Source organism: Chenopodium album, chromosome 27 (genome assembly GCF_948465745.1).
Source record: "Chenopodium album chromosome 27, dcCheAlbu1.1, whole genome shotgun sequence".
NCBI lineage: Eukaryota > Viridiplantae > Streptophyta > Magnoliopsida > Caryophyllales > Amaranthaceae > Chenopodium > Chenopodium album.
The window spans coordinates 27,601,439-27,618,714 of NC_137860.1; the positions used below are offsets into that span (position 1 = coordinate 27,601,439).

General features: G+C 36.3%; 1 protein-coding gene and 1 non-coding gene across 2 annotated transcripts; both read left to right on the plus strand.

Moving 5' to 3' along the window:
• The first annotated feature begins 2,656 nt into the window (after positions 1-2,656).
• Positions 2,657-7,170, plus strand: LOC145619921 (phenylacetaldehyde reductase-like). Its single transcript, XM_081674600.1, has 6 exons — positions 2,657-2,780; positions 5,104-5,273; positions 5,368-5,562; positions 5,667-5,829; positions 6,038-6,224; positions 7,026-7,170. The coding sequence occupies exons 1-6, from the start codon at positions 2,657-2,659 to the stop codon at positions 7,168-7,170; spliced, it is 984 nt and encodes a 327-aa protein (XP_081530726.1).
• Positions 7,171-15,328: 8,158 nt separating this feature from the next.
• Positions 15,329-15,435, plus strand: LOC145621825 (small nucleolar RNA R71). The gene has a single exon (XR_014108620.1). It is a non-coding gene; the product is annotated as a small nucleolar RNA R71 (small nucleolar RNA).
• Positions 15,436-17,276: the final 1,841 nt, after the last annotated feature.

The following is a 17,276-nucleotide window of genomic DNA, read 5'->3' on the forward strand; positions in this document are numbered from 1 at the left end:
CCCCTATTCTCATTCCCATCCATTTATTACCTACCCTCCCTAGGTAATAAAATGGTGGGAATTCACCCATAAATAATCTCATTCTCAAACCCCTTTTTATTCCCATTCCCACCAAACAAACAAGGCTTATTTTTTATATTGGGATTAAAACTCCAAATCCCACCCTCAATTCCCCCTTACCAAACACCCCCTTATTTTTATGTTTTATTTTCAATTCTCAGAATATAAAATCAAATTAATTTGATTTGGTTGGTCGATATTGAATAAAGGTCAAATTGATAGTTTTAGGGCATTTTCTGATTTATTGAACTGAACTGAGCGGAATTGAATTGTTTATGAGATAAGAAAAAAAGTAAAATATTTGTTTTTACTAGAAACTTTCTCTAAATATCTAGAAAACATTATTATACGTAATTAAAAAAAAAATTCAAGTAATTTAAAAAGCAAACGAATAAAATTAGATAATTGATTATATAAAATATACAGATATTTTTCATATATATATATATATATATATATATATATATATATATATATATATAATTAAAAAAAAATACAAACAAATCGTATATTGCACGGGCTTCATCTAGATTGCAAAAACTTGTAGTATTAGTAACTTGCAAAAACAATTCTATAAAACAACAATCCTAAATTTCCAAAATCACTTCAATTGAACAACTAGGGATGATGACGACTTGACGAGCGCACCAAAGGAAAAGGACAAGTGAAGCAACAAGCAAGCATCAATACTCAATAGTATATAGTAGTGAGTGTGCTTGATGTTGGGTGGTTAGCCGTTAAGCTGGCTCTCAAGCCAGGCTCGGCAGGATAAGAGCAACGCAAGAACCGCTTCGAACAAGTCAGAACCTACTAGGTGCTCCAATTGAAGCTCAAGCCGCTGTGACGGCGGTGATGATGCAACTACAATGCAAGCATTTGATTTTCCAGTAGTCAGCTTAGGACTTGTTCACATTTACTGAGCTGAACTGAACTGATTGAAGTTGAATTGAACTGAACTGGATAGAGCTGAAATACATATTTTATGAGAGAAGAATATTAGGAGATGAACTGAACTGGTTGAAGCTGATGTGAACTGAACTGAACTGAAATTAAGCTGAAGTCAACAGGCCCTTAATAGCTGCTGTTTTAATTTTTTTAAGCCTTTCATACTAAGTTACATTACCCATATAGGTCATATTGCAAAAAATTGGGTTAAAATTTAGAATTTTTACTATTAATTCCTATTAATTTATATATAATATAATTAGGTAGGATGTTATTGGATTCTTTACATTTTATACACATGTATTTTATATTTTTTATTAATATCAAGTTTGTTTCTATGATTCTATCTACTTGACTAAATTCCTAAAATAGATTTGTCATATTACTTGACCTATACTATATTTGACAAACTTTTGGTACTCTAGCTAATAAATTCTCAGTTACTCTCATAAAATACATATGGGAACAACTTCTAGGGTTAATAAGGTAAGCCATGTACAACAAAGGCAACAAACTACTATCTCCGTTTAATATTTTTTACAACTTTGGAATATTTTATATCTCACAAATAATACCCTAAAGTTGCAAAAAAAAAAAAATGAAACGGAGGTAATACAGATTCTCTCTCATCTATTTAAATATTGTGTCTTAAGTTACGGGTCAAACTGTCAAAGTATGTTTTAAAACACATTTTAAAGACCATAAAAAATTAAATGGAGTGAAAAATAGGGATATAGGGAGTAGGTGTCAAGGAGAATTAAAAAAAAAACTTGTCTTTTTTTTTTCGCGTAGTTAATATCTTGATGTTTACCTTAGAGAGTTTTGCGTTTGGGTTGTGGGAATTTTACTCCGTATATTGTTTTTCATGACTTTCAATTTTCAACTAGTGAGTAGTCTGAGCATTGTCCCATGATACTACTTTTATTATTTTTTAAGAGCATTTAATAGTATGTATGTAGTATGTATCTTCAATACTTTTATAGTAAAATGTTATTTAGTGTGCAATATTAAAGCATACAAGTATATAATTAACTATTAGCCTAGATGGTTAAATTATATTGTTGCTTCAAAGGTCAAGGGTTCGAACCTTCTCATCTATAAATTTTTTCTCAATATAGTTGAGACAACATAGTAGTGCGGATGACATGGCATGTTGAAGAATTGAGTATATGACGTGGCATTATAAGGAGTTGAGTTAGTGGTGTGGCATAGTGAAGGGTTCTACGTGACGTAGAGACGTTTTTAAAAATGTCTCTTAATATATTAATATATTACCTCCGTTACAGGTTATGTGCAACAATTTGACATTTTCCCTCTCTACTTTATGTCAAATCGTTGCACATAACCTATAACGGAGGTAGTAGATTGTTGCGTGTTGCTTAAGTTTCTAGGGCCTTTTTAAAAAAAAAAATTAGGGCCCTTTTTTTAATATGGGCCCAGCTCGGCTGCCCGTCATTTCATTAGCTTTGAGTCGGCCCTCCATAGGAACTATGATTAGTGAGATTATCATGAGATATATAACAAATTTATACAATCATTAAAACTAATCTTTATATGTATTCCCTCTATCACATAAAAGTTGTACTAGGGTTTTATTTTAGCTGAACAAATTAAAGAATATAGTTTAAGGAAAAAGAGATACAAAGTTTTAATGGAGAATTCTGAAGAAAGAAAGAGAGTTTGTGTAACAGGAGCTTCTGGATTTATTGCTTCTTGGATTGGAAAGCTTTTGCTGGATCGTGGTTACATTGTCAATGGCACTGTTCTTAGCCTAAGTATGCATTTTTTTTTTTTAATTTCTCTTTTGTTATGTATTTCTTGTCCATTCTTAAGTCTTATTGACTTTTTCATTTTCATCTGTTTTTTTCTTCTAAATTCTACTCACTTTTACTTTTATTTATTTCGATAAGCCAAATCTTTTTACAATAAATAAATAATCATATCCAATAAATTAAATTTGGTAAATTATACATATCAAGTGTAATAGATGCCAAAGTATTCCAATACTGTAATATATTCTATGAATACTTTAATTACCTTCATCGATAATAATAATATAGACCATTGGTGCACGTTTAAGTAATTATCTTGACAAAATTTTTATACATGCATATTAAATCATCTTATCCTAATGTCAAATTTTCAAATGGTTTATGAAAGATTATATTATTTATTATAGACAAATAATCAAAGATTAATAAATCTTTTATGATTTCTTCAAAAACAATATTTTATAATAAATGTGTCAAAATATATGTGAGAAATAATTTTATATACACTTAATATGTTAATTTGACAGGGCAATTGATTGTTAGTGTAGTGGTAATTGAGACTACACTTAGTAGGGAGAACCCATGTTTGATCCCCTGCAACAACAATTAAAAGGGGACTGAAACCTAACCGCCACCACCACCCATAACTGATTCCCGAATTCAGATTAGCCCAACAGGTGAAACGGGTGTTACACCAAAAAAAATGTGCTTATCTAACATGATGATATCACAACCTAGGTTTTGATCTAACCCTAATTTATGCAATCGTGCTTAATTTTTTTTTATATTTTTTCTTTCCCTCAAGCCCTAGTTGGCTGCCCCTTGACCGTGAGAAGGTTTATTATTCGAATTGGCTAAGTTGTTTAATGTCACGCTCATGCTTATAATGTTCTTGATCACATTGATCCGTATATTCACCAAATTTATGTGAAAAATGCTTTTTTGCATTGTGATTTAATTGAGTGTGTGTATATGCATTAACCCCCTGGATATGTTGGCAAGAGATTTCCAGGGTATGTTTGTAGACTTTGTAAGGCTCTTTATGGCCTAAAGCAGGCTCCACAAGTTTGGCATCAGCGTTTTGCTAACTATCCTTTGTAGGTGGGGTTTGCAATTGTTAAGAGTGAAAATTCTTTGTTCATTTTCTGACATGGGATCGGAAGGCTACAACTTATTTATTCTCATATGTTGATGAAATTGTATTGGTTACATTTTCGGATCGACTACGAGAAACTAACATTATTTCTCCTTACATAAAAGGTTCTCGATGAATAACTTGGGTTCTTTGAATTTTTTTATATGTCATGATGTTACATGTACACCGTCATATGTGTTTTTCATGCAACATATATAAATATGAAAAAGGAAATCTTAGAGCGCGCAAGTGTGGGGAGTTGTAAGCCTGCGGTGACTCTAGTGGCCACTAAGTCCAAACTTAATGTAGAGTCTATACCTTAGTATATATCATGATCCAATACATTACCGCAGTCTTGCAAGTGCTTTGTGGTACCTCACTTTTATTGGCCCTGACATAGCATTTGTAGTTCAATAGGTTTGTGTATTCATGAATGATCCCAGACAGGCTTACTATGATGCATTCAAACGCATCCTACAATACATTTAGGGTTCCATTGATCATAGATTGCACTTATATCCTTCATTTCCTAAAACTTGATCACTTATACTGATGCAAACTGGGGAAGGTGTCCTGAGTCTCTCGTCACTCGTCGTTCGACTTTATGATATGATTGCTTTCTAGGGTCCAACTAACCTCATTTCTTGGTATTCTAAGCATTAGGCTACTATCTCTAGATCAAGTGTAGAGGTAAAATAATGAGGCATCACTAATGTTGTTGTTGAGGCTTGTTAGTTGGCTTCGTAATCTTCTTTGTCAGTTACATTGCCCTCATCGGCAGGCCACAGTTGTTTATTGTGAATAATGTCATTGCAAATTATCATTCTCATAAACTTATAAAACACCAACGCACCAAGCACGTGATATTGTACATTCATTTCGTTCTAGAGAAGGTGGTGTTGGGTCATGTACGAGTCTTGCATATTCCTACTCGATATTAGTTTGTAGACATTTCACGACTATGGGGATATTGATAAAATATATGGATATATAGATATTCTATTATAGGTTAGGATAGATTTTGTGAATATTGTATAATTATCTAGTGAGTTCTCCTAATACGATTTACGACTCCAATTGTCATCAAGAATAAATTAATTGTCACGTTAATACTATAAATTTAACTACTAGGGTATTTAGACCGGTAACTTTGTCCTTAGTCTACAATTTCTTAGTTATGTTGTTGTATAGATGATCCAAAGGAAGTAGATCACTTGTTGGCTCTTGATGGCGCGAAGGAAAGACTCCACCTGTTCGAAGCCAATCTTGTGAAGGAAGGTTCCTTTGATTCCGCTGTTCTCGGATGTGATGGTGTCTTTCATACTGCGTGTCCCGTCAAACTAAACGTCTCCGATCCTCAAGTAAATAATCCCAAGTTTCTTGGTTGTTTATTTTATTTAACTTGCTAGTTCTTTGCAAAAATTGTAAATGAATATAAATTTGTCGTGTTTTTAGGTTGAACTAATTGATCCAGCAATTAAAGGAACATTGAATGTCCTTGCATCTTGTGCTAAAGTTCCAAGCATCAAACGTGTAGTTTTTACATCTTCGATGGCTTCTGTTTTGTGTAATGGTAAACCTCTGACACCTGAAACTGTAGTCGACGATACGTGGTTTTCTGTCCCAAAACACTGTGAGAAATCACCAATGGTATGTGCACTTTCTTACCATAATGTAATCATCTTATGTTCTAGGATTGTTAAAATATTAAAGAAAGCTAAATGACAAAACTTAAACCTGACTTTGTTATGCAGAAATGGTATTTGTTGTCAAAGACATTCGCCGAAGAGGCTGCTTGGAAATTTGTCAAAGAACATGACATCGATATGGTGTCGATAAACCCAGGAATTGTGATAGGTCCTACGCTACAACCAACAATCAATGCTAGTGTTGCCGCCATTCTAAATTTGGTCAATGGTATGTACATTATGTTTCTAGGCTTGTTATTACTGATAAAATATGTACTTTATTTGGGTAAACCTGATAAAATATAAAATAATTTTCTAATTTTTTTCATAGCTCATGTGCACTTACTAGTTTTAATATGAGCCAAAGAGATTCATGCTTTAGTATGCAAAGATTGCACTATTTAAACTTTGACAATCTTTTATTCGAATTATTGTAGGCTCAGAAACCTATGATAATGCAACTTATGGATGGGTTCATGTCAAAAATGTAGCTGAAGCACACATTCTAGCATTCGAAATTCCTGAAGCAATTGGGAGATATCTGTTAAATGAAAGTGTTCATCAAGTATCAGAACTTGTGAAAATCTTAAAGGAGCTTTACCCTGATCTTAAAGTCCCTAACAAGTAAGTTTGATCCTCCTTAACAAGTAAGTCCCTAACAAGACCTCTTTAAAATTAACAACAGATAAAGTTTAGGAGAGAGAAGAGATGGAGATGGGATAAGGTTTCCAAATCGTTTTTTATATTTGTAATTTTTGCCTTATTAATGAAGGGTTGTGTTGAATCCCATTGTAGCCCACTTATGAGTGTCCCACATTGGAGAAAGAGGAGAGGTGGTTCCACTTTATAAGGTAGAGGAGTAACTCCTACTATTGCCAATTGGTTTTAGTATGGAAGCTCCAAAGCCTTGTTTGTGGCCCAAACTCTCCTCCTCCTTGTTCGGGTTGCCCAGGCCCATTTCATATTGTTTCGAAATTTAACATGGTATCAGAGCCCAGGTTTGTTGGGCCGTTTATAACTGGGGCTTTGTCAAGCCACTGGTTAAGGGGCCTCTATTGGATGTTCATTCCCAAAGAGGATTTATATTGTACCTTCTGGTGTGCTCTAGTTCTAAGGACACTCATAAGTGAGGGGGAGTGTTGAATCCCATTGTAGCCCACTTATGAGTGTCCCACATTGGAGAAAGAGGAGAGGTGGTTCCACTTTATAAGGTAGAGGAGTAACTCCTACTATTGCCAATTGGTTTTAGTATGGAAGCTCCAAAGCCTTGTTTGTGGCCCAAACTCTCCTCCTCCTTGTTCGGGTTGCCCAGGCCCATTTCATATTGTTTCGAAATTTAACAGGTTGACATAGTTACACTACATATTATTTCCTAGTATATATTGTTATTTCATGTTTGATAATACCGTTTATGCACACTTATAGGCCTTCAAATGAAAAGCCTTTCAATCCAACATACAAGGTTTCTAAGGAAAAGGTGGAAAGCTTAGGCATCAAATACATTCCCCTGAAAGTCAGTCTTAAGGAAACTGTCGAATCCTTGATCGAAAAGAAGTTCATTGCTGCTTAATTTTGTTGTTTAATCTCATTGCTATCATGTATTGTTGATGCAACATTTCTAGAGTTTTATATAATCTCTAGTTTAAATTGCATATGTACAATAATGTTCTAACTTTTATGTATTTTACTCCATCTATTTATTTATAGACTTTTATTAATATCTAGTAAATTGCGAGAGCCTGTTAGATCTAGTAAATTGCGAGAGCCTGTTAGATCTATGTTGATTAATAAATTGCGAGAGCCTGTCAATCATGTTATTTGTGCAATGTTGATTATTGATTGTTATATTTTATCCCGGAATATTAATTATTGGTGAACCTGTGACCCTAGTCTTCCTTATGATTGATTTTTTCCCTAAACTTGATTTCCGTAGTATAGTACCTTTTTACAAACAACAATTTGGTTACTTTAATAATTTAGATTATATTAATTAATTAGGAATAGAAAGATCAGTTTCCCTGTGGATTCGACCCTACTTCCCTATCTACTTAAATTAGAGGACTTAGGTGTTACTTTTGATTAGGGGATACGACTTTACCCTGTCATCTATATAAAAGTATTTACAAAGAATCACAAATTAGAATTAGTTCTTTCCTAAATAGGTTAAAATAAATAAATTAAAACCAATTATAAATATATATTTTTTTCAGAATCCATAATAATTTAAAAGTCAAATTAGTTGCAATATAAATATCAAATCATTTTTAGAATTTCACGATTTAAATAGGAAAACTCATGGGGAAAAAAAAGAATCATCATCTTAGCTTAGCTTAAGTCCCTTTCACAAATAAAGTCATGGTTCATTGGCTTGCTCCTCCTTTGGGATGGGTTGTTAAATTTTAATGGGGCAACAACGGGGGTTCCTGGTCTAGCTGGTAGAGGGGGCATTTGGCATGATGTAACTGGTATGCACTTGTAGAGTTTCGCTGCTAATTTTGGCATTTGCAAAGCCTATAGAGCTGCACTCTTATCAACAAAACAAGGTCTGCATGGAAAAGGCTTTAAGGTTTGTTAAGCTAGAGTTCAGATGGATAATAAGGCTTACCTTGAAGCATCGCAAAATCCAAACCACCATGGTGGAGATCGAGTAATTAAATCTTTTGGTTGTAATTATTTTGAAATCATTTAAAAGGATTAACGAATGTGCAAGCTAATTTGTGATTAACGGCAAACAACAAAGAAGACGAAAAACAAGTAATAAACGAGACAAGGAAAATTTACCGTGGGAAACCCGAGAATTGGGGGAAAAACCCACCAATCCACTATGGAGTAACAAATTGAGGAATTACAATGTAGATTACAAGCTTTCAAACACCATGAAAGCTCCCATGCACCCCCAAACTCACCTTCTCAAACACTCAAACCTTAATAAGTGTTTGGGTAGACATTGAGGCTTTCGCTCTTTATATCTTTTTCCCTCCTCTTCTTCCAAATAAATGACGGCTATGAGCAAAATATACCCTAAGCATAAATGAAACATCAACGGCTAATAATATATCGTGTGGCTGAAATCAGGCTATAACAGCACCTTGCGCGGACGCACTATGCTTTACTTCCGCGGACGGGACTCCCATCGAATTACGCATTTCCAGCCTCCTTTTGTGCGGACGCGCATTCATACCTTGCGCGTCGTCCGACGCGCAAACTTGACAGGCTTGATAACACTTCGTAAAAAGATCACAACTTTCTCATTTTTTCTCCAAAACAATCTTATGACTGGTCGTTGGAAAGCTCTTGAGACAAGTTATCACCTCTAACTTGAATCACCTCAAAACAATCTCTAGATTTTGAGATATCTTCATATGAAGTTGTCCCTTTGCCATCCACCATTGCTTAACACCAAGAAATATCCCATAGCTTAAGCTCCCTAAGCTATGCATCATTATGCCTTGAACCATTCTCCACACTTTGCCAAACTCAACAATTTTTATGTGCAATTGTGCATTAAGCTAAATAAATATAACTACCCATTCAAACAAATAATTAAAATTGGAATAATGCCAATTAGTTTGTAATTGTACTCCAAAGGATTAGTTTATGCCATGTTCATGCTCAATTAGATTCCCATACATTTCAATTAATTTGGCAATATTTTAACTTCTCATTAATTTCTATAAATATTTCCCAACATCATAGAGCATAATATGGCAAAATTAATACGGTTGAGGTGATTTCCGATCTAAAACCACCGTTTAGTCTCCGACCACCGAATACAAATACTCAAACCTTTAACAACAGCAAACACGACGAAGCGCTAAGAAATTTGGAAAAATTAGAAAAAATAATCCCAACTTTCATCAATTTTGATACAATAATCCCAACTTTGGATTATTCTGGAATAATCCGAACTTTAGGGGGTCTTCTTTTTCTTCAATCCCAAACCGGTCAACAAAAGTCAATGACCCATTATATCAGGTTACTTGACACATGTCAAAACCTGATTGGTCTAAAAAAAATTTAAAAAAAAACAAAAAATAAAAAAAGAAAAATAAAAAAAGAAAAAAGAACTTCCCTCCCTCAAAACCACCAGCCCCCCACCCAAACCACCCCCTCCACTAGCCCTCCCCCACCCCTTCCACCAGACCCCACCCGAAAACACCCCCCACGCAGCTGAAAAACTGCCCCCACCCCCGACCACCACTCCCCACCTGTTGAAACCGACCCAAACCACCATCCCCGTCGCAACATCCAAAACCCTCACCGCCATACTCCAAAATTGAAACCCCAATTATGGTTTTAAGGTTTCGATTATGGGTCAAAATTGAGGGAGAAAGGGGGCGGGAATGGTTGGGGGAGTGAGAACGTCGGCATAGAGGAGGAGGTTTGGGTGCCAGTGGTGATGGAGGGTTTTTTTGAGGAAGGGCTTGAGGTGGTTTACGGGGTGGGGGAAGAAAGGGGGGAGGGTTTCATGGGTGGGGAAAGGGAGAGGGAGGTGTTTCGGCAGGTGGGGAGTAGTGGTCGGGGGGTGAGGGTGGTTTCCGGCTGCGTTGGGGGTGTTTTCCGGGTGGGGTCTGGTGGAAGAGGTGGGGGAGGGCTGGTGGAGGGGGTGGTTTGGGTGGGGGGCTGGTGGTTTAGGGGGAATTATGTTTTTTTTTTTTTAATTTTCAAAGTTTTTTTTTATTTTGGACTAATCATGTCTGACACGTGGCTTTTAAAAAAAACATAAAAAAAAAAAAATTAACCTTCTCAACAGGTAATCGGTCATAAGGACTGAAGAAAAAGAAACCCCCCAAAGTTTGGATTATTCCAGAATAATCCAAAGTTGGGATTATTATACCAAAATTGATGAAAGTTGGGATTATTTTTTCTAATTTTTCCAAGAAATTTAGCAAACCAAACGGAGGAAATCATTTGTTAATTTAACTGAACACCTCATAATGCCATTTAACTTTGATTAACAAATACTCCCTCTGGCTTGAAAACTTGCTCTACTTTTAGAATACTTGCCCTATACCTCTTTTAGAAAGCTTTTAGAGTATTTAATTTATTTCTCTTAACTAGTTGACCCAACATAAATCATACTCCCCCCGTTTTTAAATACTTGCTCCACTTTCCATTTGCTGCCGTTTTTAAATACTTGCTCCATTTCCTTATTTAGAAAGTTTTTACAATATTTTATTAATTTCTCTCACCTAGTGGTCCCAACATATATTCTCTCTCCTCTAATTCTCTCTACTACTTTTGCCTTCTATAAGTTTTTATTCTTCCACCAACCCCACTACATCCATATTTTATTACTTTTTGCCAATTTCTCCTAAAACTCCGCGCATGGAGAAATGGAGCAAGTATTTAGAAACGGAGGGAGTATTTTATTAGTTTCATATTCACTCAACTATTTTTGCTTTATTCTGTCAAAAAAAAAATCAATTTTGCTTTTTACAATTTTTTTATATTTTTCTACCTATTGATAGCATGCTATTTTGTATGATTATAGAGTGGTTTTTAACGTTGAATATGTGAGGTATTGATGCCTTAGTTCATTATTCACTCTATTTTTATGCAATTTTTGTGTATCCTATGCTTCACGGGTTGTTAGTGTTTTTGTTGAGATTTTAGGTCCAAAGACGACCAATTGAAGCCTATGGATGATGAACCAAGGTTAGAAGCAAGAAGATGATGGAAAGAAGCCAAGGAAAAGGAGTCAAGTCAAGAATAAAGAGAGATGTGCAGTGGAGAGTCTCCACTGCACATCTCTCTTTATACTCTCCACTGCACATCTCTCTTTATTCTTGACTTGACTCCTTTTCCTTGGCTTCTTTCCATCATCTTCTTGCTTCTAACCTTGGTTCATCATCCATAGGCTTCAATTGGTCGTCTTTGGACCTAAAATCTCAACAAAAACACTAACAACCCGTGAAGCATAGGATACACAAAAATTGCATAAAAATAGAGTGAATAATGAACTAAGGCATCAATACCTCACATATTCAACGTTAAAAACCACTCTATAATCATACAAAATAGCATGCTATCAAATCCCCCAAGCTAAGCTTTTGCTCGTCCCGAGCAAAATAGTCATAACACACCATAGTGAGGAAAGAACTTACTAAAGCCAAGCTAAGGGAAAACAACAAGAGAGGGAGGAAAGGTAAGCAAAATAACTTAAAGCAAACACGAATCACTTTTAGCACAAGTAAGAAGCCATTTAAACCCACAAGTCGCCTTACGGGACGAGTTTTGATCTCGTGAGGGTTTCCCTTGAGTTTAACCCACAACTCACAGAAAAACCAAACACAAACCATCAATGGTTACACAATATTCCAATGTTTTTATCGCCCAAGTCAACTCATCTGGATAAAAATCACAAGCAAGACAAGTGAGAAACTTTCGAGAATTACCAATCATAAAAATGTACACATGAGTTGGGGGTAAAGAGAAGAACTAAGCAAGATTGCACTACGCTACATCCTTAGACCTTTTACTAGTTCATTAGAGCACATCTAGATATTCCAAAGTTGTAACAAGCCCTTTTTCAGTTATAAAATCTCAAAATGCTAGTCCACCTCCCAAAATGCACACCCAAGGCCCTTTAACTACACTCTAACTCAGGAATTTCACAAGATATAACAATGTAGAAACGGTGTGGGAGGCATCCACAAGTTGACCTCTAAAGAAGAGAAAATAAATTTTTTTTTTGAGAATTTTTGGGGGGAGTTTTTGTTCTCCTTTTTTCCTATGCTCTTCTTTTCTTTTCTTTTTTTTTTTTCAATTTCATTGCCCTCGCCTCTTTTAACTGTGAGCGGCTCTTTTTCTATTCAAAACATGTGGCTTATTATGCCACTTATTACACATGATACAAGTAGAACCAATTCCCTAATAGAGTTTCATTTTGGGGATGAGGAGGATGCACATCAAGGGCACAAGGGACCGCAATTTAAATCAAACATATCCTTCTTTGGGCAAATTTAGACAATATCCTATGCTAGATGTGCAATTGAGCATTCATCGGTTTTTATTTCATAGATACTAATGCAATCAAGGTTAATAATTCTCTAAATGACCCCAACTCTTGCATACACCCTTCTAAGAGAACTTTTACTCATCACACAAAAGTCAAGCAAGCGAAACACATAAATATCGTCATTTGAGTCTCATCCTTGGGCATTTTTTTCATTGTACACAATTCTTTTTTTTTTTTTTTTTTTTTTTGAGAATAACTCACAATACTAACTAGAAAAGGGAAACTAATATTCACATTATAAGAATTTGGATTTCAAGGAAGCAAATTTGGATTTAGGGCCTTGGATATTAGAGAAATAATGAAACAACCAAAACAAACGCAACTAAAACAAACCAACATGTCAAGAAGGCACGCAAATGACTCCCCCCCAAGCTATCATAAACATTGTCATCAATGTTAAGCAATAAAAGCACATAAAAAGGGAGAGAAAGAAGACTAACTCAAGGATCGGGTCTTCTTTGAAGCTTGAACCTCCTTGGTACCTTTGTTCTTCTTGGTTGTTGTTGGAAGACTTGCACTTTGTGTTGTTGTTGTTGTTGTTTTTTTTTTTTTATTTTTTATTTTTTATTTATTTTTTATTTTTTATTTTTTATTTTTTATTTTTTATTTTTTTTTCCTCCTCGCTTAATCCACTACAAAAATACCCGGGTTGCCTCCCGGAAGCGCTTCTTTAACGTCACTAGCTTGACGCAAATTCGAAAAATATCCTCAAGGTGGGATAAAGTTCGAAACCAAATTGTCACCATTGTTTTCATTGTTACAACTCGCCATCTTGGGCAAAACCAAATTGTTTTCTTGACTAACACCTACAACAAATTCATTTTCATCAATTTTCTTTGAATCCTTCTTCTTCCTTTTTCTCTTTGATTTTCCCTTCCTCTTCTTCTTGGAAGCTTTGATGTCACCCTTATCATCCTTGTGAGCGTCGGACTCACCATCTTCAAGCATAGTCTTGAGGCAAGCAAGCATGACAATCACCTCATCAAACCTATCCAAACCTTGCTTTGACTCATGGACATTTAAAAGAGGATTAGTAGCACAAAGCATTCTCAACATATGCAAATCATTATCACTAATAGCCTCTAAGGTCATGCAATCCTTTATGGGGGAAGGGCATCCTCTCTTTGGGTCAATAGTAAGACAAAATTCATCATCACCCACATTTAATGTGAGTTTTCCTTCCCTAACATCAATGATTGCACCACCCGTTGCTAAGAAAGGTCGACCTAGGATAATGGGGGTGAGGACATCTTCCGTCATTCTTAACACAATAAAATCAACCGGAATGGTGAAATCACCTACCTTGAGAGGGATATCCTCAACCTTACCCTTAGGGAATTTGGTGGATCCATCGGCAAGTTGAAGAGTGACGTTAGTGGGTACCAAACCACCTATACCAAGCTTCTCATAAACCGAAAAAGGCATCAAACTCACACTAGCTCCTAGATCACATAGGGCATTTTCAAAGGAAATGTTCTTAATAGAGCAAGGAATAGAGAAACTTCCGGGATCTTTTAGTTTAGTGGGAGAGTGGTTTTTGATAATTGCACTACAATTTTCGGTTAAGCTCACCGTGGTGGACTCACTCATGACAACTATCTCATCCTCACTTGACTTACACTCCTCACATTGTTTTTCTTCTCTAACCTCCTCATTCTCATTCTCTTTTTGCAAGCTCATGGGTGGAGTTTCATCTATGCTAGTCCCACATCTAGTCATAATTGCCTTACAATGTTCTTCTTGACTAGGAGAAGAGGTGCTAGAATTGTTACTTTTAAGTGCATTAACTAATTGAGTTAATTGAGTTTCTAGCATCTTATTGTGGACTTGCACTTGCTTGATAGACTCCTCTAAATCATTGGTTTTCTTGGTTTGAGCATTAACAAATTTTTCCATTGTTGTTTCTAGACTTGACTTAGGAGGGGGAGCTTGAAGTTGGAGAGGAGGTTGAGGGATAGGAGCAAGGGTAGGTCTATTTCCTCCATTAAAACCGGGTGGGTTATGATTAGACGAATATTGACCTCTTTGGTGATACCTATTGTCATTTTGTTGATTTACTTGGTTGTTTGACACATAGTTACCATTACCTTGGTTCCTATAGTTTCCTTGATTATTTTGAACATTCCTTTGGCCACTATATTGACCTTGACCATTTCCTTGGGTTTGGCCCCCTTTCCAACCAAAGTTTGAGTGATGTTTCCATCCCTCATTGTAGGTGTTGGAATAAGGGTCATACCTAGGATTGGTTTGACCATTGTTAATTGCATTTACTTGTTCCATGGAAGGGGAAGGGGAGCATGAATCATTTAGCAAATAGCATTCCGAAGTCACATGATCATCACTTCCACAAGCATCACAAGACATCATTTGTATTGACATGTTATCATTTAAAGAACTAGATGCATGCGAATTTTGGCGTGGGGAAGGGGATAGAGAAGAGGATTGCAATTGATCAAACTTAGAAGATAAAGCATCTAATTTTGAATTAATCATGTTTATAGCATTTACCTCATACTTTCCTCCTTTCTTGGAAGTGCTTCTCTCATCGGGGCTCCAATCGGTGTAGTTTTGAACTACATCCTCTATGATCTTTAGTGCCTCCGTGGGTGGCTTGTTCATGATAGGTCCTCCCGATGCTCCATCCAAGAGTATGCGGTCCGATCTCAAGAGTCCTCTATAGAACCCATGGAGCAAGAGTCAATCTTCCATGCCATGGTGAGGGCATTGTTGTTGGTAGCTCTTGAATCTCTCCCAAGCATCATAGAGGGATTCATCGGGCTCTTGTTGAAAGTTTGAAATCTTGGACCTCAACTCCGCCGTTTTCCCAAGAGGAATGAACCTCCCAAGGAATGCTGAAGTTACCTCATTCCAAGTTGTCAATGAATTCGGAGTCAACCTATCGAGCCAATCACTTGCACTCCCCGAAAGAGAAAATTTGAACATGCTTAGAAGAATGTACTCCGGAGTCACCCCATTTGCCTTCACGGTGCTACAATACCGTGTGAATTGCTTTAGATGCGCAATGGGGTCCTCATGCTTTGCCCCGGAGAATTGATGACCCTCAATCAAGGTGATAAGGGCGGGCCTTATCTCGAAATTATTTGCTTCGGTAGTGGGAGTAACAATCCCACTTGCTTCTTGATACGGAGGAGGAACACCAAACTCTCTCAAAGTCTTATTTGGAAGAGCCATCTCAAATTGGTGAAGAGGTGGAGAAGTTGGAGAATTTGTCCTTGGTGACTCTAATGGAATGGTGTCTCCACTAGTCTCACTAGAACTAGATTGATCGGACTCAACTACCACTTGTGGCTCACTTGATGTGGCACCACTAGCTTTCGCCCTCTTTTCTCTTCGATTTGCCCTTACTACTTTTTCAAGCTCAAGATTTAACGGCACTAGAGGAAGTGTCCTGTTGCCGCGTTTGGGCATAAACAAAGAAGACTAGAAGGGAGATTAGTAGGTTAGTCAAAGAAAACAAAGAAAAATAAAGCTATACAAATGAACTAGTCTCTCATATCTCATAAGTAACTCAATGCTTAACGCCATTCCCCGGCAACGGCGCCATTTTGGTAAATGAATAATCGGTCGTTGGACGATCACCCTAAAACCAAACAATATTTCTACCTAAACCAACCTAAGACAAGTCTAGGGTAAGTAGAGGATCGTATCCACAGGGAATGGGTAAGTACACCGAGAGTATGAAACGGTTGCAATCTAGTTCGGTCACAAATTGGGGGTTTTGATTAGATAACTACTATGGAGACAAACACTAGGGGGAAATAGGGATCGACTCCAACCAAACCAACGGATCAAATCAATAGGCAAGCATGAACACAAATTGGGTGATAGAGAGGGCACTCAACATTGCCTTCTTTCGAAGCCATAACACTAAGCAATCCTTAACCAAACTCAACTAACAAGATAGGCCAACCAAGTCTTAACGATGGGAAGTAGACTACTAACTCGGGTTTGTCTTGCAATCGGTCCAAGAAAGCATTAAGGCACAAACAATTGGGATTTCTCACCTAATTGTTGCAACTAAGACTACTACATCATTCAAACAAGGAACCATAATCAAGAGGAATTTAGCATAATCATATAAGAATAGGCTCACAACTAGACTCCATCTCTCAATGCAAGCATAGAAGTGAATACATGAGCAATAAGTGGCCATCCAATTACACATGCAATTTACCAATTCTTTAACAATCAATCCTCAACCCAAAATGAACATGCAAGCACAATTAACAATCAACCCATGGCTTGGTTGGGTCTTCACCCAACCCCTAGCTAATTAACTACTCACTAATCATGGTGGAAAACGATCTAACAATTAAATCTAGGGTTAACATGAATTCAATTAAACTAGGAGAGAGATTAAACAAGGATGGTTGGACATGCAAGAACAATTAACAAAGATTAAGCAAGAACTAAGATTAATAAAAGATAAAATCAGAAAATTAAATAGCAAAGGAGAGAGAAAGAGATTACTAATTGATGCTTCAAGATTGAGAATAATTGTTGTTGAAATTGATAGAACAAACTTCAAATAATTCTTACAAAGATTGAGTTTTGAGAAAAACTAATCTAATTAAAGAGGGTTTGGAGAAACTAAGGGCCTAAGAAGTCTAAAGGGAGTTAAGAAGGAAGAAGAT